The following is a 23,712-nucleotide window of genomic DNA, read 5'->3' on the forward strand; positions in this document are numbered from 1 at the left end:
TTACCACTGTTGTTTTTCTTGTTTTTGCATTGTGTTCCCCACCTCCCATTTTAAAATATGTGCCTTTGTTTTTGTGTCTTTGAACAAGGCAAGTTAATAGTAGTGGCATCTTTTATGTCACTCAGTCATCTGAAGTCATATGTTAATTCCCTGCATGTCCTCAGCAGTTCCCCTGGTAACAGTAGTCCGTTGGCCTGCTTGAGCTATAAGACAGGTTCAGGTGACCTGATTCTTCATATATATGGGTTCCCTGAGCCAAGGGCAGTCCAGCAGTGGCACCACACAAAAGCCAGGATAGGGACAAGACCTAGCAGACCATCTTACCACTATACCTCCATTTGACAGGAAGCAGAGTCCCCTGAAGAGATACAATGAGCTTGACAAGTAGCTCCCTTTTTGTAGCTCCATAAAGAACAGACTACATCTTTGGAATTCATTCATCTCTCATTAAGTACGTCCTACATCCTAGGCCTAGTACTAGACACTGCTGATACAGTTGTGACTCTAATAGACAAGTCCCCTGCCCTCCTGAGGCTCCCAGTCATTGGAGGGGAAACAGACAATCGGCAAGTGTGTACATGTGTGTGTACACACACACACACACCACCACCACCACCACCACCCCCCCCCAGGCAACTGCAGGTTGTGGTGTGCGGTGTGAGACCAATAAACAGGTGAGAGGGTGAGTGGGGAGTCTCTACACAGGCGCCTGGAACGCGGGCCCAGAGTCAGGTTCCTGGAAGAAAAGACAACGTTCTCCACCCCACACCACGTCATAGCTTGTCTGCCTCCATGCGTCTGCCAGCTCCATCATCTGTTCTTCAGGCGCATCTGTGAGGTGCACTTTCTTGTTTCCTGTGCTTCCTCTCATTTTCTAACCCTCATATGGCACTTTGCTACCATATGGGGCACGCAAATCTGGCACAGAGTTAACTGCTTTATTTTAGGTATCTTGTTAAATATTATCTACTTGACTATTTGGGGGCAATTGCTTTTAAATCCTCTGAATGTTACAGAATATGCCATGTGATGTAAAAGGATATATAATCAGAACCTTTGTTCTAATAATTGCCTAAAACTTACCACTAGGTGTTTTTTTAATGTTTAGTTGTAGCCTAAGATATCAAAAGTTCAATCAAAATCAGGTTTTAGCATATTGCTTTGGGTTAATACCCCTTCTTCTACTTCTTTCCCTCTCCTGGTAGCTTTAAAAAGGGAAGGAAGGAAAGGGGGGGGAAACTGATTAAAACTTAAGCTGCCTTGGCTGATGAGGGTTGTATCTTATACTCCAAACTAAATAATGTTGCAAGAGGTCAACAGATCATTACTAAATGATGTCTATGGTACTGGCAAAGGTCGTTGTCACAGTTCATGCAGAGCTTCCCAGTGCATTGACCTCATGTTCCCATGAAAATCGAGAGACCAGACGAACGAAGTGTACTCTCAGCCCATGATAGGTGCGTTTGGGAAGGTGAAGTGGCATTTGACCACCTCAGGAACATGAAAGTGTAGAGACAGGTTGTAATGGGCTAGAGAACTTTTGCTTTTAAAAAAAGTGAATGAAAAACAAGACTTTGCTGGGGCGAGGGGTGGGAACTCTAGCAAATAAAAGGTTATTCGAGAACCCACATCCTTTGTTTGTTCTACTAAGTAAAGTATTGCTAACACTGAATAATTATAGTAAGAAAAGCTGAATGAGGCCATTCGTTCACTTGTTCAAGTGAAGGTTAATTTAAGGGACTTAAACTTAAGGGTTAATTTAATGAGATTTGAGACAGAGATTGAATTTAGGGATTTTTGCAAATTACCTGTTACAGGCATTGGAAACAAAAATGTATTTGTTCCTTGATATGTGAATGACCTCTTAGTATTTAAGAGTGATTACTGATTAACCAGGGAGTTTCAAATGAGACATTTTCATATTCTGATTTAAAGAACTTACCCCAGCTAAGCCAGTGCTGGCGATGGGGTGAGCTGCGAGCAAAGTGGGGCTGCTGCGTCTCGGAGCACTGTGGCTTTGGCTGTGGAAACTTCCCACATGAAGCTCCCCATGGCATCCTAGGGGTTGTGTCCAGTGGGGCCGTTAAGCCACCTCTGCAACATGTTTCAAAAGACCTGTAATGGGAAAGAAAAGTAACACTTAGCTAGAAAGAAAAGTTATCTAGTCCTTGTATTCTGGAGAAACAGATCTTTGTGGCACATCTGGTGTGTGGCAGAGACAGATGCAGCCCGCCTCTGGAGCCCACTCATTTATTTCCGTTCCTGAAGGGCGGATGTTTTCCAAGCAGAGATCTGTGTGTTTGTTGAAGGTCAAAGATGTGAGGCATTGGCTACTCAAGGTGCACGTGTGCAATGTCTGAAGTATAAATCAGTTGTCACCACTAACATCAAAAGATTTAATATAAAATCCACATTTCTACCTTCTTTTGACAAATTAGAAGGTCTGACAATGCTGGTGCCGCATCCCTCTGATAAAGGCAGCCTGAGTGGTGAGGAAGCTGCTGCCATCAGACAGGCATGCCCTGTCCCGTCTGCCACAGTCCCCGCCCACTCTGCTGTTTTCCTCACACTACAGCAACATACCATTGCCATCAGTCTTACACCTGACCCCTGTGGGCAGTTCAGTTTGTGATCGCCATTGTATGATATGAAACTATTGGAGAAATGCCGTCAAGGTTGCCTGTGGAAGGTTGAGTGAATTAAGTGTGAGAAATGGACCGATATTTCATGATGGTCAAACCATAAATCTGAAGAAGGATCCAAGAGGGGTTAGATTAACACACTTCTTTTATGTCATCTGATTTGTATCAAGCATTGTAAGACTACTATAGGGTGACCATATCATTTGTCATCCAAGCCAGGGCACATTTGAGATTGAAAGGGGATGCTATCATTAATCATTGTGGCCGGAAAACATATGTAAACCAGGACTGTGATGGGCATGCTAGGGACAGGACATATGGGTCATCTTAGTCCTATGGGACATGAAAACAGGAAGCTTATATTCCATCAACCAGGGTAAGTGAAGTAAAGATTCGTAAGAGGTTCTCTCATGGAGGCTACTATAGTATAGAGATGATTCTAAAAAATTGAGCAAGGCTTTGCAGAGAAAGGAAGCTGTCCTTGAGCCTGAAAAGGGCTTTGAGAGGTAGAAAAGGGTCCAACAGAGCCATTAAGGTAAAAGAATAAACTAAGCAAGAAGGTCTTTGTGTGTCTTAATTTTTTAGAAGTGGGGCAGCTGTGTATTTGGAGCACACAGTGCTCAGAGGCAAACAGTAGGAGAGGAGGTAGGCCAGGTAGAATGAGTCCAAACTAATGTAAGTTTTGAAGATTGGGGAAAGGAGTTTGGACTTGAATCTGAAAGGAGAAAGGGGATAATTGTGGGCTTTATATATGGGATGAACTGGAAAAAGACTGGAGGCAGGGAAACTCCTGGACAGCGGGAGGAGGGGGGGTCAGGGGTGCAAAGGAAGAGCCTACTTGAGAGTGATCCATTATGGAGGCAGAATTGAGCAAACTGGAAATAGAGAGGGCTGAGGTGGGGGGAGGGAGAAGACTTGGGTTTCTTGATTTACGTGATGGCTGTTCCATTAATCTGAGACAAATATTGTTGCTCTGAGAGAAACTTGGTGACTGATTTTGATCGTATTGAATTGGAGCCTTGGAATTTAAGGAAGGGGGCAGGTCTGGAGATGAAGGTTGGGGAGTCATTAGGTAGGAGTGTGTGTTCAGACCAAGAATCTGAACAAGCTTGTCCAGGAAGAAAGTGTAGGCTAGGAAGAGAAAGGGGGCCAGCACAGGCCTTCAAGGAAAACTTGGAATAAGGGATGATAAGGGGGAAAGCCAATAAAAGAGATTAAGGAGAAGTTAACAGAGAGGTATGTAAATAGGATTTTAGTGTCTGGAAATTTCCAAAGGCAGGCAGTGAGTGAGTGGGACCATGTATGAGTCAGAAAAAGGAACCTGAACATCTGAGAGAGAGAAGCGAAGCAGGCTCCTGAGCCCAAGCAGTGTTAACAGGATTGAGGAACAGCACAGAGGACCACCCAGGTGAGATAACACCATCTTGTTGGTCATTCAGTTAGCACAGGTGTATCAGTTAGTTTTTGCTGTGTGACAAACTACCATGAAACTTAGAAACTTTAGTGTTTTAAAAACAACATTCATTTTCATTTGTTCATGATTCTGTACATTAGACAAGCAACTCTGGTCTGGGCCATGTTGGCTGATGACTGTGGCCTGTAGTTGGTTTTCTGGAGCCTCACTTGGAACAGTTGTGCTCTCTGCACACGTGGTCGGTCTCATCATCCAGGAGGCTAACCCAGGCTTCTTCACATGGTAGCCTCAGGGCTCCCAGCAGCAAGAGAGGACAAGCCCAATGCACAGGCACTTTTCACACCCCTGCATACATCGTATTTGCTAATGAACCATTGGCCAAAGTAAGTCACATGACCAAACCTATTCAAGGGCTGTGGGAATAAACTCCGCCTCCTGATGGGAGGAGCTGCAAGGTATTGTGGCCTTCCCCCAACCCCCAGTCTACCCTGACAGGTGTGAATTTCTTGTAACACTTGGCCGGAGGAGCTATTTGATTCTTTGGGTCAATGGTGTAACTCAATTGAACCAGGAAGAATTGAAGATGACAATGGAGCAATTTAAATTCTGAAGACCCATCTAATTGTGGAGGAAGTTATTTCAGTTCTGCTCCAAATGAAAGCTAAAGATAGTGCAGGGGAAAATAATGCCACTTGTATTCATGATGTCAAGCTAAAGCAATTACTAAAGATTTTGATATACCCAGTTTAAAACTCAAACCTGAGTTCTCTCTCTCAAAGCAGCATTGTCTGATTTGCAGAAATCAACACCTTTTAGTGCCATTACTTCCTTAAGACTAACTAGGTCACTGAGTAGTAATCATAGCTGCTGTTAATTGGGGCTTACCATGTGCCCAGGCTATGCCAAGCACTTTACACCCATGAAATATTTGATCCCCTCAACAGCCTTATAAAGTTCTGTCACCATCCCAGTTCTGCAGAGGACCAAACTGAGGATCAGATATGAAGTGACTTGCCCAAGGGCATCTGTTTAGTAGAAGAACCAGGAATAAAAAAAATCCCTTAGGCCGCTGGGCTCCCCTAACTGTGGGCAGCAATAGCAAGTACACAGACATATGCACACACCCTGCACAATCCTGATCATCCTTGTGTTGATGTAAGTCTCTCGAGCACACTGGCCTGGAATCTGCCTTGCTTCCCAGAGTCCATGCAGGCTCCGTGTTGCTGGTCTAACTTTCCCATTCATCCAGATTCATTGAGAATGGATTTGTGTTGGAATACTGAGATAGTTTTAGATATCAGAAGGAGGTATTATATTGTTCAGTCTGGATAATTTTTAAAACTGGCTTTAGAATTTTCATATATATATATATAATATTAAGATTTTTTAAATTTATTTATTTCAGAGAGATGGGAAGGTAGGGAGAAAGAGAGAGAGAGAAACATCGACATGCAAGAGATACATGGATCAGTGGCTTGGTTGCCCCTCACATGCCCCCAACTGGAGAACTGGCCCCAACCCAGGCATGTTCCCTGACTAGGAATCAAACCACCAACCTTTTGGTTTGCAGGCCGGTGCTCAATCCACGGAGGCAGACGGGCCAGGGCTAGAATTTTCCTATATTAACTAAAACTAACGTCATTCACATGATATTGATTTGTGTCATAAAAATTTTGCTTTTAAGCAATGAGAGCAGTAATGGGAGGAGAATATTTGTGGATTCTCCTCCCACCTCTGTCTTAAGTTCTTTATTGAAGTATAATAGATAATAATAAATAGTGCATATTTAAAACGTACAATTGGTAAGTTTTGACCTACGCACACACATGCATATTGAGATAATGAACTTTCCATCGCTACAAAAAAATTTCCCTCAAGTGCCTTTGAAGCCTTTCCCTCCCCCTCCTCTTTGTCCCTAGCCAATCCCCAGATAACCATTATCTGCTTTATCCTACTGTAGTTTGAATTTTATAGTTTTATATAAATAAGTTATATAATATCTGGTCTTTAATCTGGCTTCTTTAACGCAACATAATTACTTTGAGATTCATCCATGTTGGTTGTATCAGTAGTCTATTCCTTTTGAAAAGGGAACACTGCTTTTTTTTACTCTGAACTTGGGCCAGCACTATTGAAGTTACCCACAAAATTGTACATTAACCAGCTAATGCCAGTGATGAGTTAATCTGTAACTTCATCTGTTAGCTGTTAACATGACCCCCAAACCTAACCTCATCTTGACTGTCAGACCCTGAGCCTGGGCACACTTTTTCTCGAGGCCAAAACTGAAGTAGGGCTTGGGGCCTTGGGGCACCTAGTATTTCTGAGTCTTAGTTGGGCCCTGCCCATCAGCACATCTTAATGCAGCACGTGTTCATGACACACTGAGAACGGGGCTGTGTGTATGTTGGTGCGACCAGCAGAACAGCAAGGGCTGAGTTCTCTGCGAAAAGCTCTGGCTCTGTCAGCCAGACAGAAAAGCTCTGGCTCTGTGTTTTAGATGTTTGATCATGTCTTAACCTCAATAGATGCAAACTCTGTAAACGGGGGGAAATTAGGGGACTTCTGTTATTGTTTCGCAAGTACTCACCGTAGGATTTTTTTAATAGTGAACTCAGTTGGTACATTTGAAATTATTTTAATTTGCACTTTTCAAGATTCCATCTCCTTTCTAAGCTAACATACACGTGTCCTCAAGCAAGACCATTATAGTCAACTTCTTCCTTTCACAAATCATCTTTTAAAAATTCTTTCCTTAAATGTTCCACTTCAAATGTCTTAGTATAGGAATGTTTTAGTAATGATTGCTTAAAATAATACACAAAATATTTATGTTCTTACTAAAAGGTGCTGCTGGTTAAATATACTTCTCAGTTATTTATGGAAAACTAACATTGGATTCCCCTAAGTAATGATTTTTCTCCCAAAAGAAAAACTTGGACATGACAAAACTTAATGGACTATAAAAAAGTGGGGGGCAGGGCTGACAGGATGCAGTCTGCTCTGAGTTGAGCGCCCTCCCCTGCTGCCAGCATACTCTGACCTCGGGAAGTCGCTGCATCCTTTGCAGAGCTAGGACATGGGACTAGGTGCTCTTTAATCCCATTCCAGGACCGAGAGGCCCTTAACCAGTCAGATGGACCGTACTCAAGGTCACTGTTGCTTAAGTGGCCCCCTCCACCCCTCTACATGAGGACTGCAGTGACTCTTCAAGCGGGCTGTGGTGGCTTTTGGGGCCAAGAGAAGCAGGCTCAGTCTCCCTTCTGGATTTGGCTCACCAGTCCTACCACATGTTCCACCCACTAGGAGGGAATGCATTTTGACTTGTTTAGCCTCAAAATGATGCCAGCCAGTCCCCTGTGCCCTTGTGATAGTTGGGTGCTCTTGAACCAGTGTTACACCCACTATTCTATAATTACCTGCGTGGTTTGGGAGGGTTGCATAGCACCTGTAGCTTTTTAGCTCCCTCCTCTTGCCCGCAAACCAGACTGCCAAACTCCTGGATCATAAAACAAAGGGTAAGCACCTGGATCGTGACCCAGCTCTTTTCCTGTTCTCTTTGAGACTTCCCCAACAGGAAAGGCTCTGGGTAATTGATAGAGATTATCCCTGATTCCCTTAATATAACCTTTTTACTCTTTCCTTTTCCCGGGATTAAGGTGTTCCTTAACAAGAAGTCCTTTTCTTAATGACACAGTCATCAACCTATTATTGACCAAAGGAAGTGATCTAGCCCAACTCCACCTTTCTGTGGTTCATAGTGTCTTTCATTGTAATGACTTTTAAAGTCATTAACTGGTTTTTTCAATTTTCCGCATGGTTAAAGGCTATCCAACTATTCTTTAAAATTAATCTGTCTTCTTGAAATAATAATTGCCCATATATTTGTTGTTGGATATGAGTGTTCACATTGAGTAGATGTTTTAATGTTTGCTGAGTGAGGGTTCCGAGGCAGCACGCCTCTGCTGTTGAGCTGTGCCACTCTCAGGCTGAGCTGGAGTCTGGCATAAAGTGAAGACACGTTGACTCTGTCAGCACACACCTTTCTTCCACTGTCTCTCTCTCTTTTCTTCTATCTGTCTGTCTGTCTGTCTGTCTCTCTCACTTTGTCCAAGGAGTATTTCTTGCTGTGCATGCAGGGTCCCTAGTGTGACTACTGGAGCTCCTTGAGAAGAGAAACTAGATCTTTTATGACTGGGTCTTTTCAACATATGATTGTACCGTCAGGGTAGGTATTCAATAAGTAGGTGCTAAATTCATAAATTCTGGGAAAGACCATCACAATTAAGCATTTTGCCTAGACGCACGTAACTGCCAGACTGAACCTTGTGTAGGGATCAGGGAACCCCATCCAGAGAAAATAGAATGTTAATTAGCGATCCAAAAATGGCAGTAAACTACAGGGGCTGCTTGGATGCTGTGTACCAGAAGCGAACCTGTGGGTGTGCTGACTGCTACCTGAAAGAAAGACTAGTCAATAAACATAGTATTTTACTGTGTATAATGCGTACTTTTTTTGCCCAGATTTTTGAAGGAAAATAAGGGTGTGCATTATACGTGGGTATGTGATTATCCCATGTATAATGCACCCAAAAACATGGGTGCAGCATTATAAATGGCAAAATACAGTAGTAGTCAATGAATATATAAAATAGCCTCATGAGTGGACTAAATAATACATAATCATCATGCAACCAAACATTGCCTTTTGCGAACCTCTTCCCTTCTGGTACTTGGGGTATGTCGGAAGGGTCTGAAGCCTCAGCCAGCACATTGTGTGCCCAGCTCCTCGCCAGCCTTCCTTTCCTCTCCTTCAGGCAGCCTGGTCTCCATGAAACTCTTCTGAACACACCAGTCCCTAACACACATCACCCCCATCCAAGCATATCTATTCTAGACCTGTTTTGAGCACCTTTCTAAGCGGCCGCACACAGTTCAGCACTTGATCCATTTGTTTTCCTTGCTGATCTAACTCTATTTTTCCTAAATCATCTGAGCCCAGCCGGTGTGGCTCAGTTGGTTGGCGCATAGTCCCGTGCACTGAAAGGTTGCAGGTTCTATTCCTGGTCCGGGCACATGCCTAGGTTGCTGGTTCAATCCTCAGTAAGGGTGGTATAGGAGACAACCGATCAGTATTTCTTTCTCTCTCTCTCTCTCTCTCTCTCTCTCTCTCTCTCTCTCTCTCTCTCTCTCTCTGGAATATATATCAGTAGGCCCCTCACTCTGCGCAGGTGAGACCTTGCCCTTCCCCTCAACTCCTTTGCGTCCCAGATGGAGGAGCATGGATGGGACTGTGAACCTAGGAGCAGGAAGTACTATTGCTACAACCCTGACACTGGTAGAGATGCCCCAAAACTTCTTGTTTTCCAGCTCATGTCTGTTCTTAGACTGAGGAAGGCCAGCCTGCTGCCTATTCAGCTTTTTTGCTTCCCCTTCCATCATCACAACCATTGTCAGGGCTATTTATTGAGTACCAGGACTGGAATGCATTTGGAAAAAATAAAGAGTGTAGTTTCAACATGGCCTTCAACCTGCTGGCCTGTAGAAATGGGATGTAAGGCTTATTCTTTGAATTAGACGCTAAATTTGACCTTTTTGAGTTTAACTCGTGTTACATTTAACAGCCTACCCCATGATCTCAGCTGCTACAGCCAGTATCCCCTCTCCACACCCCCAGTCCCCGTCATTAGAATTGCTCCTAATGGTAAAAGCTGTCATGATTTATTGGAGAGAAGTGGATATTAGTTGGCATCCAAGTTCTGTGACTTGGTTAACTCAGCCTCAGGACATGTTTAAAAGCATGTGTTTTGTGAAGAAAAATGGGACTTAAGCTTGAAAGTGGTGGATATCATCTTTCAGAGTTTTTATCATCCTGTTATCGCAGAAGACTTCTGGAACTAGCATTCTATTGCTGTGTCCTGCCCTTGTTCAAGGTCCTGGGACCCCTGTGGAGTCCAAACATCACTGAAGCCGAAGGCCTAGCTGAGGGAGCCTCTGCTGTGAACCCCAAAATCTTGCCCCATATTGTATAGGTGATGGCTCTTGTGCCCACAGCCCCTCAGCAGTTGTTGTGTGCTGCAGCATTTGCGGTCTGCTGGGTTCCAGATGCCATGCTAGGGGCTGACCCCAAGATTGTGAGGGACCCCGGCTTCTGCTTTAGGGGGTATCATTCCTACAGGCAGACATCACAAGAAGCTCAGTTGTTTACTACCTTGAAGCATGGTGTTCTTTTTAACAAGTGCTTTCCTTAAGTCTGAATTAGAATAGCGTAAGTGGGTTTCTAGTAACCAAATACTGTAACTTCGAATGGAATCCGACAGTTCTGCAGGGGGAGGAACAAGGGATTGATGAGTTGGGATTAGGAGGCACACTCCCAGCCACCTCTCTCCTCTGACCTCCTTAGGGTCTTGGTCTTATGGTCACCCATCTTGGCTATGCCTAAGAATCAGCCCAGAGAGCTTTCACACCTGCAGAAGCCAGGTCCACCTCCATCCTGGCTCCTCTCAGTCTCCAAGGAGGAGTCTGCCCTGCATTTTTAAAAAGCACCCCAGGATATTCCCATAGGCTGCTGGGGTGACAGCCACTGCCCACCTTCCTGTGTTGTGCCATGGCATCATTTCTTGCCCTAAACTTGATGTTCCTGTGTGTACGTGATGTGCAGTGCAGTCGCATCAACTTCCAGAACCCTTCAGCAGGCAGAGGCACTGTGGTTCTTGAGAGCCTGTTGCTCCGTGAGAACTGAGCCTGCCGGAGGGATCAGACAGGGTGCCTCGGCTCTTCTTCCTGGAGAAGAGGGGAGCCCTGTACTCAAACGGTCAAGGGAAGGGCCAGGTGCCCAAAGGAGACACACAGAGTGTGTGTGCCATGTCTAAAGGAGGGAGATTGTGCCTGAATGCCTGCCATGTGCCAAGCATCTTCTCACCTAGTCTCCCAACGACTATGAGAATGCCTCCTGTTAGTATGATCCCATTGTACAGGTGAACAAATGGAAGCGCAGGAAGGTCATCACATCTGCTCAGTCACAAGACCTAGTAAAGCAAGCCAGGACTTCAGCCCAAGCAATGTGAGGTGACAACTCCTCCTGCTGCCTGTCACCCATGGCAGTGCTACAAAAGAACCTGGGTTGGCCCTCCTGTTCACACTATACCTTCAGGCTGTTTTCTTCCTCAAGGCCACCTTGGTTAGAGGTGTCATCAAACTGCACCTAGATAAGAAGAGCAGGTAAAGGGAGCATTGGAACTCTCCAAGAGACTGATTTGGTTCTTTTGCTCTTAACAGCGATTTTGTTGTGAAGAGATTTGTGTTCACTAATACAAAGTCACAGACAGGAGTCAATATAGCAGAATATACAGAGGTCCATTTTGGAACAATCTAGATTGATCTTTAGAAGCATATGAGGGAAAGTTGTCCTGTTTGTGGGCTTGTGTTGGCTAAAATGGCAATGGAACAAACTCCTTTAATGAAATAGTCTCTGACGAAACAGTCCTGAGCTTTCAAGCAGCTAATCCTGGACAAAAGCAAAACTTTCCACCTTGCCAGCCCTCGTTATGTTGACTCTCTGAGCTGCATGGCATTTATAAAGGGAGTTTTAAAGATGAGCGAGTCCAGATGGGTTAGGATAGAGCAGTCTGGAATTTCCTTGTGGGACTGGGAAGTACAATACTTACATAAGCTATTAAGGGAACACTTGGAGTTTCAGCATTCGTGTTTATAGATGTGCACATATCGCCTTCATGCTTGATTTTAGAAACCCCTGGGATAACATGAGTTTTCTCTAGTCTGGGATTATAGCGAGAGACTGAGGTCAAAAGTCACCTCTCTACTTTGTGGCCGTGTGACATAACCTCTGAGTGTCCAGCTGTCAAGTGGGGACCAATGCCACCTCTCCTACAGAGTTGCTGTGCAGGTTCAGTGCCACTTGAAAGTACTCACTGCCTTGCCTGGTGCATAACAGGTACTTTCCTTGTTTTCCCCTCTTGGGTCTGATGCTTTGGGCCAGTACTGCCCTGAGATCAGGGAAGAGAGGCCCCGCTTGTAAAATTTCTGTCCCACCTGGTGAAGATTTCAAGGGGAAAGTCCCCCCTTTTAAACAATACCTGGGATCCCCGGATTCCCCCAAGATTACCCTGTGCTGGCTTCCAGGACGTTGCAGACCCCTCCTCCAGGACATCCTTCTGGGGTCAGACTGCCCTGGCAGCACACCCCTCTTCCAAGGAGGGTAGACAGACCTTGGCCTTGAGGCTGAGGTGTCCACTCATGTGTAAGTCCCCCTTGAAACGGGGGGAGTCAGCTTTCTCCATCCTGACATGTTCTATCGAGGAACTCCAAGGAGGCAGAAAAATCCCAGTTGGAACCTGACCTTTCAGGTCTTTCTGAGGCTATATATGTCAAGAAAGAAGGGTAGGATATATTTTATTTAATGGTTTCTTAGGTCTTGTCCCAAGCCCTGTAAATGTTAGGAGCAAGCCTGCCTTAGGCATGCAAAAATTTTTTCATCCAGGTTCCCTTCCTCTTTAATAAAAATAAGAAAATCATGTAATCAAAGAATCCCTTTCCCCCCCCCCCTCAGTTTACCACCTGATTCAAGAATTCTTTAACATTTTCCTTTGCCCCATCATAAGTATTGCCTGCAGTGCTGGTTAGATAGCCTCTACACCTGCACTGGTCTGGCTGCAGCAGGGGAGGGTCCCCAGAACATGCATTTAACGGTCATCCCAGAGGCTTCATGCAGTTTGGGGCCCAGCGGTTCTCAGGCCTGCCTAAATTTTAAAACTAACTGAGAAACATTTGGAAAAATATTGCTGCCGAGGTTCCATTCCACATAGATGAAATCATCGTCTGTGGGGCGGGGCTCAGGCATGGGTAATTTTTAAATCTCCCTGGTTGCCTCCTCAGTGGGCCAAGGTTGAGAACCAGGTCTGCCCTGCTTGATGGCTCCAGCAGGGAGGAGCTCGCCCCTCAGCCCTCAAAGAGAGCCTGTCCTCCACCTCTCCTGGCAAAAGGGACTTTGCAGGCACTGTTCCTTGTTAAGCCTGATTCCGCCACCTAATTAGCACTTGTTTATAATAAAACAAGTGTTAGCTGCCATATGCAGAGAAGGGGGTGGTCCTTTTTGAAGTTTCTAGTTGCTGACTTTATATGATTTGGCCTGAAGTGGGACTTCTGGAGACTCAGCTCAGGATAGCAAACAAGTTCTTCCAAAAGGTTCTCTTCCAGGTGCAGACATCTCATGAAACAACCCAACTGCCGCCGTTTTTCGTAACATCCCTGCACCCACCAGTGGCGGTGGAAAGGAGGGTGTGGACAGGCTGCCTGGGTTTTTGGTGCTCCTTGTCAGGTGTTAAAACAAAGAGGATCATTGTGTTTTTTGGAACTGGTCTACTTGTCCATGTTAAGATTAAGATCTAGGGAAATGCATTTCCTTTTGACACCCAGTATTTTCTGATTGTGAAAAGGGCACCAACCTGTGTAATGGCGCCGTGACATGGCCTCGTACTGCAGCCGCTTCTGTCAGTTCCTTTAATTAAGAGAAATTAAGTGGGGCTGCTACATATTTTGAGAATAAATAATACTATTTAAACTTAGGCAGCCTTAACCACTAACTTAACCACTGAGTTCTCGCTGCTACATGTCTCTGAAATAGATCAGCATAATCTTAACTAGGACTTAACGTGCATCATCTTCATTCCGGAGCTCAGAACCAGCAGCCGACAGAAGCCTTTGGAGGCTTAATGACTTTAATTATGGCAAGAAATACCTTCCCCGAGTGGGAGGGGTGCGGCCAGCCCGGTAGGGTCAGGGAAGGCCGGATGGGAGCCCGCCCCCAAAGACCGCCCCACTGGGTGGGGAAGGGACTGGGGGGGCGTGGGGAAGCCGAGGGGGCAGGGCCTTGGGAGAGGGCGTGGAGAAGCCTGGCCAGAGGGCTGGAAGCGGGGGAGGGACCCTGGGGGAGGCCGCAGGCCTCAGAGTTCTGAGCCCTGTTTGTGGCTTCGGGGCTTTGATCTCCTGCCAGGGAAACCTGGAAGGTCAAGCCAGGCTGCAGCCAAGCCCCGGAGCCAGGAGTCAGTGGAGCGGGCAGGGCTGCACCACCCACCCTCACCCTGCACCCACCTTCCCTCCCACCCCCGAAAGTGAAACTGCCTGGCCCCCCAGCAAACCCCCCACTCACACCCCCTTTCCTCTGCAGTCTCCTTCAGGCTGTGGATTAGAGGCTCTAAGTCATGAAAGTAAGCAAACACCCTACAAGTTTGGTTAGGTAATATCATATATATCGTATAGTCTATTAAAAAAAGAAACCAGGTTATTCTTTTAATCTGTGTGTGCCCCCTCGCTCCCTACCCCCTCCCTACGAATTCCCCCAGAGTGGCAGGTGGTTCCCAGGGTGGTTTGTGTGTGTTAGGGTCCTTCCCCTCCCACTTTCTTCTGTCACCCGCCCCCTTCTGGGCACCAGGATTTTCTCACCAGTTACCCATGTGCTATGAGTGTGACCTCATTTCCTGTGGAATGAAAGGTTGCTGTAGGAAAACAGGGCCTAGGTGAGATGGGCCTTACAAGCCCCTGTGCCTGGCAAGTGCGTCCCCTGACGTGCAGTGACTCATGCTTCAGGGAACAGCAGCTAACCAGAATGATCGAGAGCCTGGTGCCTGGGTGGCCACTACTCAGTGAAGAGCACATGGGAGGAGGGGAAGGAAAAAGTGAGGAGAAAGGGTTTGAAATCCACTGAGTGGCCTCCAGATGGGGTGACATGAAGGATACCAGCAAGCCCCCCAGTTTGGACTTGGGTAGGACCAGCCAAGAGAGACTGATGGGCATCAGGTGGGGCCGATCTCTGGGACTGTTGGTTGGTCTCCACTGGGATTCACAGCCTTTTGCCCCTCCCCGTCCACGGGAGCAGGTCCTGCAGCAGTGACAGCATAAGCAGGGCTTGTTCGTGGCGCACTGTGGTCCTGGCAGTGATGTGAGTGAGGCTCAGGTCTTAGGTGGACGTGCCTCTCAAGCCTGTGCTTTGGTCTCTTATTGCCCTAAATGATTGTGTTTAGGAGTTTGGAATCTGCCGCCAGTTCACTCAGAAGGCCAAGCTCAGATCTTCACACCAGTGGGGGAAGGCAGGCCAGTTGCCACGAACTTATCCAGGATGGGCCCATTCAGTGCCAGCAATCTTTCTCTGCAGGTTTCAACTTTGACTCCCTCAGTCTTTTTGGTCCCCTAAGTGATAATGGAAGGAAACTAAAAATCCTCATTATGCCCGTGGATATGCCTGGGGTGGTCATTGTATCAGCTTTCCTTTGGTGAAAGTTCTAAAAGGGGCTTGCATTCCTCCTGAGAATGGAAGGAACAAACACTGCGAGTGCACAACCTTGTTTCCTAAGAGATTTAACATCAAAGATGCACTTACATAGAGGCCTGGGGCCTGACAAAGATCCACAACCAGGCAGAGCCACTTACAGTGGCTGGAGCCAAAGTTGCCCAGAGACAGTATTATGTGCATTAGAACCAACCACCAATCAAAGACCCATCAGCAAACACTATAGCAGAAGACGTGCATTGGTTAATAAGAAAGCAAATCCTGGAAATCTGAAGTACAGACCATCTTAAGTTCCAAGAAGATCTGGTAACCAATAGACGTTCTGAGGAGATCAGGTGGCCAGCAGTAATAGTGTGCTTAGAGTCCAGGGCCTGGGGTGTTTGATGCTAACCCCAAGGACAAAAGTTGATCCTTTTTAGTTTAATCAACAAACATTTCTTGGCCATTTATCCTGTGCCAGGCCCTTTGCTGGATTCTGGGGATTCAGCAGGAAAGAAGTCTGACACATTGGCTGCCCTGTAGTGAAGGAGGCACTTTAAGTAAACAATTACAGTGTGATGTCATAAGAGCTGCAATGGTGGGGCACAGAGTCCAGCCACAGACACTAACATTGTGGAGGGAATAAGACCTGAGCCAAAGGAGAAGAGAGGTAGCCAGTGTTGGTGTGGGTGAGGTAGTGTGTTCCTCAAGGAGAGGATGCAGGCGGTCAGAGAACTCATAGAAGCTCAACCTGGTTAGACTTGGAGTGTTGAGTTCGTGGTAAGCATTGGGGAGGTCACATCTTATCCTAAGAGTAGTATGGAGTCATTCGAGGAGAGTGGTACTGGCCAGATCAGCAACTTAGAAAGGCCCTCTGCGGCTGCAGAAAGACCATCCTGGGAGGGATGGGCTGGGAACTCCCAAGGGGAGGGTATTGTTGTGATCGTGTGAAAAGTTTGGCGTCCTAGACAGGGTGGCAGCGGTGGGGGTGGAAAAGAACGGATGGATTTGGAAGACGGAATCAGCAGAACATGGTAAGCAGTTGAGTGTAGGGGTAAGGGCAGAGGGCTTTGGTTTGACTTAGCCCCTATGCCAGGAGGTAGGGGGAGGGACACCCCTGAAGAGGGAACCCATGTTGTAGACAGGTAAGACTTGGGAGAAGGGTAGGCTCATTGCAAGACCCCAGGCATCCACATCAGCCTGAGCAAGCAGTGACCCACAGGTGTCAAGGACAGTGTGCTCTGCTCTGGGAATAACCACAGAAAGAACTTGGGCGCACAAGCTGAAGCAAAATGCTGATGCCAAGTAATGGGAGCCAAGCCCTGAGACTCCAGTGCCATTTTGGGTTCTCCACAATCATGGTTTCTGCCACCTTGGGTCACACTGGTACAGACGCGTGTCAGAGGAGAGGTGCAAGTGAACTCTCGATTGTATGAGGAGGAGACCTTTCCGCACACTCATCTTGCTCATTGCTAAGCAAGATCTTCCCGCACAGGACAGCAACAGTTGTGTTATGACAGACACTCCTAGAAGGCCCTGGCTTGTATCTTTCTTGGGGCGCCTGGCACACAGCTGGCCTTCTTAAATACTTGGCAGATTGAACTGTATAATTGAATGTTTTCATACCAATGTCTCATTCTAATTGCGATGTGTATGTTCTTTACACATCATCGTTTTCTGGATCAAATTGTAGATCTCGGTCACATCTCTCAGCCTTCTACCTGTGAGTTAGAAGTCAGGGAGTGACTGGGGGGTGCCGCTCCACTTACGCTAGTGCACCATACACCACAGAGCGCTGGGTCCCAAAACGCTTCCCGTGGGAGTCGCTATAAAAACCATCTGTGTCCAAAACAAGTTGGAGGTGCTGGGTTGAAAGAGCCTCTAGCATACGAATGTGCTCTGTAAATGTCAGGAATATTTGGAAGATGAATATTCATCTCGAGAATATTTAGCATTTCTCAAAGGACACTGACCGAGAACATCTGTCATCCCCTGATCGTACTTTGGGGAAAGCTTCCACAGAGACATGAGCTAAGTGATCCCGTGGTTGAAATATCTTACTCATTTGCCCATGGAACTAAACTCAGACTATTCCTTATGACTCCCCTGACCTCTCCAGAGAGGCCTGCCACCCTGCTGCTCACTGCTGTACGTATCCCCAGGGCCTACACACACAGTAACGGGTTAATTACTGCTGTTAAATAAATTCATAAATGGCACTACAAATAGAATTCAACTCTGTTCCCACCTACTATGTTAATTGGTTGAGTATGGACAATGCCAGGGCAATCTGCTTTGTTAGGCTTTCTGCGGCACACAGGCTGGTCAGCAAGAGCTACCTCCTGGCTCAGTTAGACCCTGAGGGCAGGGTAGGCTAGCACCAAGGTGAGGCATTCACACACAAGATGTCTGTGCCCTTTGACTCAGCAGGACCTCTTGTGGCTATTTAAGGATGGATGCCACCAGAATGTAAGTATAAGGATATAAACACAGCACTGTTTATAATAAAGTTAGAAATCCTCCAGTGCCTGTCTGGGGGACAGTCTTCTACTCTGGTACAACCATATAATGGGCTAATAGGTGTGAGAATGATCATTTTTCTACGTTAATGCATATCATATTGTTGAGTAACTTGTGTTAAGGGGGGAAATAGAGTACAGAACAGAATACATATATTCAATTTATTTTTAAGTATCGTTTTGGTATGTGAGTGTGTGTGTGAGTGTGTGTGTGTGTGTATTTCCTGCTAATGTATGGGTTTAAAAAAAATGGAAGGTTATAAACCACACTTATGTATGGTATGGTATGGTATGGTATGGTATGGTATGGTATGTTGTGTTATAAAACTGGGTTATAGGGGATAATGGGTGACTTATTTTTTGCTTTTAATTTCAAAATCACAGTAAGTCTTCACTTAACATCATTTAGAAGGGTCTTGGAAACTAACTTTAAGCAAAACAGATAACATAATCAATTGGACCATAGGCTGGCTGATATAAATGAGTTAAGTTCCTATGGCATATTTCTGGTCACAAAAACACCACCCAGCTTCTAAATAAAGATGCAAAACACTTCTAATATTGAACATTGAAATGAAGTGATTTATACATACACTTAAGAAAGATGAATAAAAACAGGAAGAGAATTCTTTTCCAACCCACTTATGCCAGGTCGGGATTGCAGGTGGCCAGAGCCTGCCCAGGGTACAAGGTGGGAGCCCGCCCTGGACAAGACACCTTCCATTGTGGGGCACTCTCACACACACTCACTCAGATGGGGACAGCGTAGGCCCACCAGTTTACCTCACGTGCACATCTTCGGGATATAGGAGGAAATTGGAATCCCCGGAGAAATCTCCCACAGAGTGGGGGAGAACATGCAGACTCCACACAGACAGCGGCCCCAGCTGGGAATCAAAATTTTTTTTCTAATCAACGCTAGAACAAAAACAATTTCATTCAAGGACTTGCAGTATTAAAATTCTCACATTGAGCACGTACTACTTTTGTGAGCAGCAAAAACACTGAAAGTTGCCATCTTTGGGGGGAAAATTGCATCACAGAAAGTAGTAAGCAGCAAAGAGAGATTATTAGACATATTAGAGCTCAGAGAAGAACAAGAGCTGTTTTGACTAAGGAGAAGCACCTGTCAGTCTTTTATGGGAGGGGTTGCACAAGAACTCGACCTTGAAGAATCAGTAAGATAAATATGATCAACTCAGTTCGCTCTGGGGTGTCTTTCTGCATGTGAAGTATCATGCACAGTTACTAACAAACTGACTTCCTTCTCCTAGCCAGCTTACCAACAGACCAGTTTACCCAAAAGTTAAATCTCTTGATAAATTTGTACTGTCTGTGCCATTGTATCTTGTCATTACTGCACATAATTGAGTTGTGCCGGTTCACAAGGAGGGGCATTAAAATCCTATGTGGACTCTATTAATGTTCTTAATAATCTTTATGTTCTTTGGCCCAGGACCTCCATCCTAATTGGAAGTGTAAACCAAGATTTATTTAATGTAGCATTAATTATAATAAAAATCTGGAATAGCCCGTATGAGTAAAGTAGAGTATATGAAAAGATATATCACAGCCTTAAAAATATTTACAAAGAATTTTTAATGACTTGTTGGAAGCTTATGGTAAGTGCAAAAAGAAAACAATCCAAAATACAAAATTATATTCAATAGAGGCCAAAAAAAAAAAGTCTGCTTGGAGCCCCAATATGTCAGAACTTCCTATGAGAGGTTAAAGACACATGTCTTCTTATCAGCTCTTGCCCATTAAGGCTCTGTTTTGTCAAAGTTTCCTTACAATAAAGATTAGGCACTGGGGACACCACAAACATTGCCTGACAAACAGATAAACAACAGGTGAAAAATGAAGTCTGTGCCCAGGGCCTCCGGGAAGTAAATATGGGGTGGGACCATGCCCCAAACCAAATTTGAGCATAGCGAGAGAGTGCCGCTCTATTCCTGATTGGAATTCCTGAATTTAATTGAAACTAAAGCAGTCTTTAGACTAAGTTTTCCCATCCACAAAATAATAACAGGAATATTCTCATCAGAATGCCCCATTCACATCTGGAAATTCAAGAATCATATTGATAGAAGCGCTTCCTTAGGGGGAAAACCACATCCACATTCAGGGAGCAATAACCCAAGAGTATGGTCCCAGGCCGGCCTTCTTTCATTCAGCATCTTATTGAATAACCATAGGAGTCTTGCACTGCAGTTACATGCCAACCACAGGAGGACCCTGTCTTCTAGGGCTTGACATGTACTTTGCAAACTCTTAAGTGTGCAGATGTTTGCACCTTTAATACTTGCTTCAGTGGCTGAGGGCATTGTCTAGCCTCGGGTCTTGCAGACCTGGAAAGGTAAATAAAGAAGCATGGCAACCTTTTATTCCACATTCTGCTGCTGGGCTTCTGGTCACCTGCTGGCTGGTGCCGACCTGTCCTGGCCTGATCAAAGCAGCAAAGGCGATGAAGGATGTGAAAATACCTGTGTGGGTGGGGTCGCGGGGGAGGGCATGCCGAGGTCAGTAAGGCAAGGCCTTTGGTTGCTTGCAGGAGGCCCTGCCCAGACGCTCCACCTATTTTCTGCTGCTTGCACCCTCCTCATGCTCTTCTTTCCATTCCCTTCTGTGCACAGTCCAAGAGTAACTGGCCTCTGCTACTGTAGCCCAGTTTACCTGTGACCTTCATCTAGCAACATCCACCAGGCTGCATCTTTCCCGTCCTTTCTCTGGAATTTGACATTATAAAGATAGAGTTTCTGGTCATCTCCCAGCTATGGTTAAGATTGGTTTTAAAATAGTCTGGCCCAAGCTCAACTAGATAAAATGGTGAACGATCTAAGATACAGAGATTAGTTTATAAAGAATATATGTAATCAGTCAAACTGAAAACATATGATGTGGGAGAAAGTGTGACCAAGTAGTGTTCTGTTTTTTAATTTGCTTTGGGAATAGTATAATAAATGTGTGCTTTTCTAAATACAGATTATTTTGTGGCCTATTTTAAATCCTAAGCCAGCTCCTAAAAGGCAGTTTCCTAGTAAGAGCCTACTCAGTCCTACTATATGCAGGAAACACAGCCTTACTTTAATAGCAGCTTCCGTTAAAGATAATATTTAAAGTTAAGTCAAGTGTGAGAATTATCATTTTCTCAAACTAAATATTTGTGCTTGGATCCTGCGCATGAGCCTGCAGTTGTTTCTGAAGTCAGGCTGTAAATGGGACTTAAGCATCTACTGTCTTCACTGTAGAAACCAGGAGACCGGCCAACCTTCTAGATTTTGTTAAAAATACTCTTTTTTTAAGTGCCTGTCCTGCATGGGTCATCCCTCCCCTCCAAAGCCCTGAAGCTTCCGCGTTCTTGTGGAGCAGGGAAACCTGAAAGTGTGAGGCAGCCACGTGGCTGAAGGCAGTGCATTTCCCCAGTCTTGCGGGCTTTCATCCCACAGCCATTAGACTTTTCCAGGTGCGCCAGCATCAAAGCAGGAGGTGCTGGGTGCTTCCGATCAAGATGCTTCTGAAGGCACATTCCCCCCAGGTGCTGTTTGATGTGCTTGGTTGTGGAATGAGAGCCAAATGAAGGAGAGAGAGGTCCTCTTTATTACCTTGCTTTTGGTGCTGTTCCTCGAGGCACTTCTAGATCTTGGGGGAATGTGAAAGATTGGGCCATCCCCTGAGCAGAAAACACAAGCACCTACTGTACTGCTAACTTGGGTCCAGGAGCTGTCAGCTTCAGGCAAAGGAGTCTGCCCCTCAAGAGCTTTATGGAGGAAAATGAGGCTACTGGGCCATCATGTCCCCTCCTGCTGGAGGCAGGTGATAGGGCAACTCCAGCTCTTGCCCTGTTGCTCTGGATATACAGTCATTGAGTCTCCAGGACGGCAATTGGAAGGGGCCTTGGTCTTAATGACATAGGCTCTGTCCTTTTTCAGGTGCGGAATCTGAGGCTGAAGCTGAAAACAGTTCAGTGACTGGCCCACTGTTGGCAGCTTTTCAGGGGCAGAGCCAGGAATATCTCCTTAAGGGTCTCTCCTGACGGCGGCGTGGTGGTGGTGGTGGTGAAATCAGGTGGGATAGACAAGTGGCAGAGGAGATTTTATATACATTGACTCTCAAATCAACAAGAAAGAGTCCCCAGCAGAACTAGGACAGCTTCTGCAGCACAGCACTCGGGTGCTCAAGCCTGTTAAGTTTCAGAGGACTTTGCAGTGTCCCTGAGGACTTCCCTGTCCTGCTTCTTTGGTACCAAGCACAGGGAATGGGCTTGTTGTAAAAACGGTGGAATAACACTGCCCTCTAGTGGGTTGGTGAAGCCACTGGTCTAGCAGTATTCTCATCAAACTTCAGTGTCTCATACTACATCCATGTAGAGTGATTTTTTTTTTCATTTATTAATTTTAGAAAGCGGGGAGGTAGGAGAAGAGAGACACATTCATTTGTTGTTCTGCTTGTTAATGAATGCATTAGTTGATTCTTGTATGTGCCCTGAGAGCAATGCTCTAACCAACTGAACTATCCAGCCAGGGCCTAGAATGTTTATTCTTATGGAAAGAATTCAAATTATATTCTTTCTCAGGCACCTTGGCCCTAGAGACCATTTGACCTCTGAACACTAGCCATCATTTGCCCATCTTATAAGAGGTTTTGGTTTTTGTTTTGGCACACCCCCCCCCCCCCCCGCCCCCTGCCATTTTAGAGGTCTTACTTCCCTAACAAGACTCAGGTTCCTAAAAGTAAGGGTTATGTCTTATGTCTTTTTCTTCTGTAGCTTCTACCCCATTGTCCACTTGGCTGGACATAAAATTAGAAGGTTTATTGGGATGGAAAGGAATCCTTTTTTCCCCCCGAAAAGAATCTCACCGCTTACTTGTTTCTAAAACATTCTAATCTCATCTCTCTGATCAATACTTTCCCAAGTGGTTGAATCATCAGAATCCCTCAGAAAACTTTCAGAACTCAGTTTCCTGGGCCTTACTCCAGCCCTGCTGAATCAGTCTCTGTGGTTTGAGCCAGAAAATCTGCTTTACAAACTTCCCAAGTGGTTTTTGATGTGCAGCCAGGTTTGGCAGCCAACTGCTCTAAATCCCCATTTACAATTATTTTTGTAGCTTTTCCCTCTGACAGCATCTCCAACGGTCTTCAGCCTGTGTGCTATTAAAATTGACCATTTTGAGATTCCTTCAGAAATATTCAGTATGCTATTCTAACTGCAGTGCCGGGTGACACGGGAAGAGAAAAGGACCGCAAGAGAAGGACCAGAGGCATTTGCTTTGGTTGTCAATGGTCTGTGTTCATAGCAGAAAATACAGAAACAAATACCTTTATGCTGACTGGGCAGGTTATTGGTTTGTAGTTTATTTTTAATGTTTAGGTTGTAAAGGGAGACAAAGGTTAGTTGAGTACCCAGTTATTTATCTTCACCTATTCTAGCTCATTTGGTTCTCAGGAGAACCCTAAGAGAGGTGGCATTGCCCCAGTTTGTACAGATGGGAAGTTGAAGCTTAGAAAAATTAGTAACTTGGCCCAAAGCCACATAAGTTGGTAAATGTCAGATTCTGCATTCAGATACAGGTCTGATTTCCAAGGCCAGCTTTGGAAAGGTAAGAGGTCCAGAGTGCCGACCTGCTCTTTTTTATTCTTCCAGGCCAAGCGAGCAGTGCAGCGGGGAGCCACTGCAGTCATCTTTGATGTGTCTGAAAACCCAGAAGCAATCGACCAGGTAAACTCCTTGGGCCGCACCAACACTGCATTCTCCTCAAGGGAAACACTGCCTTCGGGGAGCTTGGCTTGTCCTGGTCATGTCACCCTCATCTCGGGGCCTTCGCACTTGCCTGCTGCCGTTAGATATCCACG

The 23,712-nt window shown here is 45.6% G+C and overlaps 1 protein-coding gene across 2 annotated transcripts in view; it reads left to right on the top strand.

Annotated features, from left to right (window-relative positions):
• The window catches only part of ZNRF3 (zinc and ring finger 3), a 138,556-nt gene that overhangs the window by 104,367 nt on the left and 10,477 nt on the right, over window positions 1–23,712 (top strand). For both annotated transcript variants that reach the window (XR_008530891.1, XM_054594115.1), the window contains exon 3: window positions 23,504–23,578. Coding sequence is in view for 1 of the 2 variants with exons in the window: in XM_054594115.1 (XP_054450090.1) it covers window positions 23,504–23,578 (75 nt within the window). In the remaining variant the exon portion in view is untranslated. The remainder of the gene's footprint in view (window positions 1–23,503; window positions 23,579–23,712) is intronic.

This window comes from Pteronotus mesoamericanus, unplaced genomic scaffold (genome assembly GCF_021234165.1).
Source record: "Pteronotus mesoamericanus isolate MK-2021 breed Mesoamerican mustached bat unplaced genomic scaffold, CSHL_Meso_final scaffold_507, whole genome shotgun sequence".
In the NCBI taxonomy this organism is placed as follows: domain Eukaryota; kingdom Metazoa; phylum Chordata; class Mammalia; order Chiroptera; family Mormoopidae; genus Pteronotus; species Pteronotus mesoamericanus.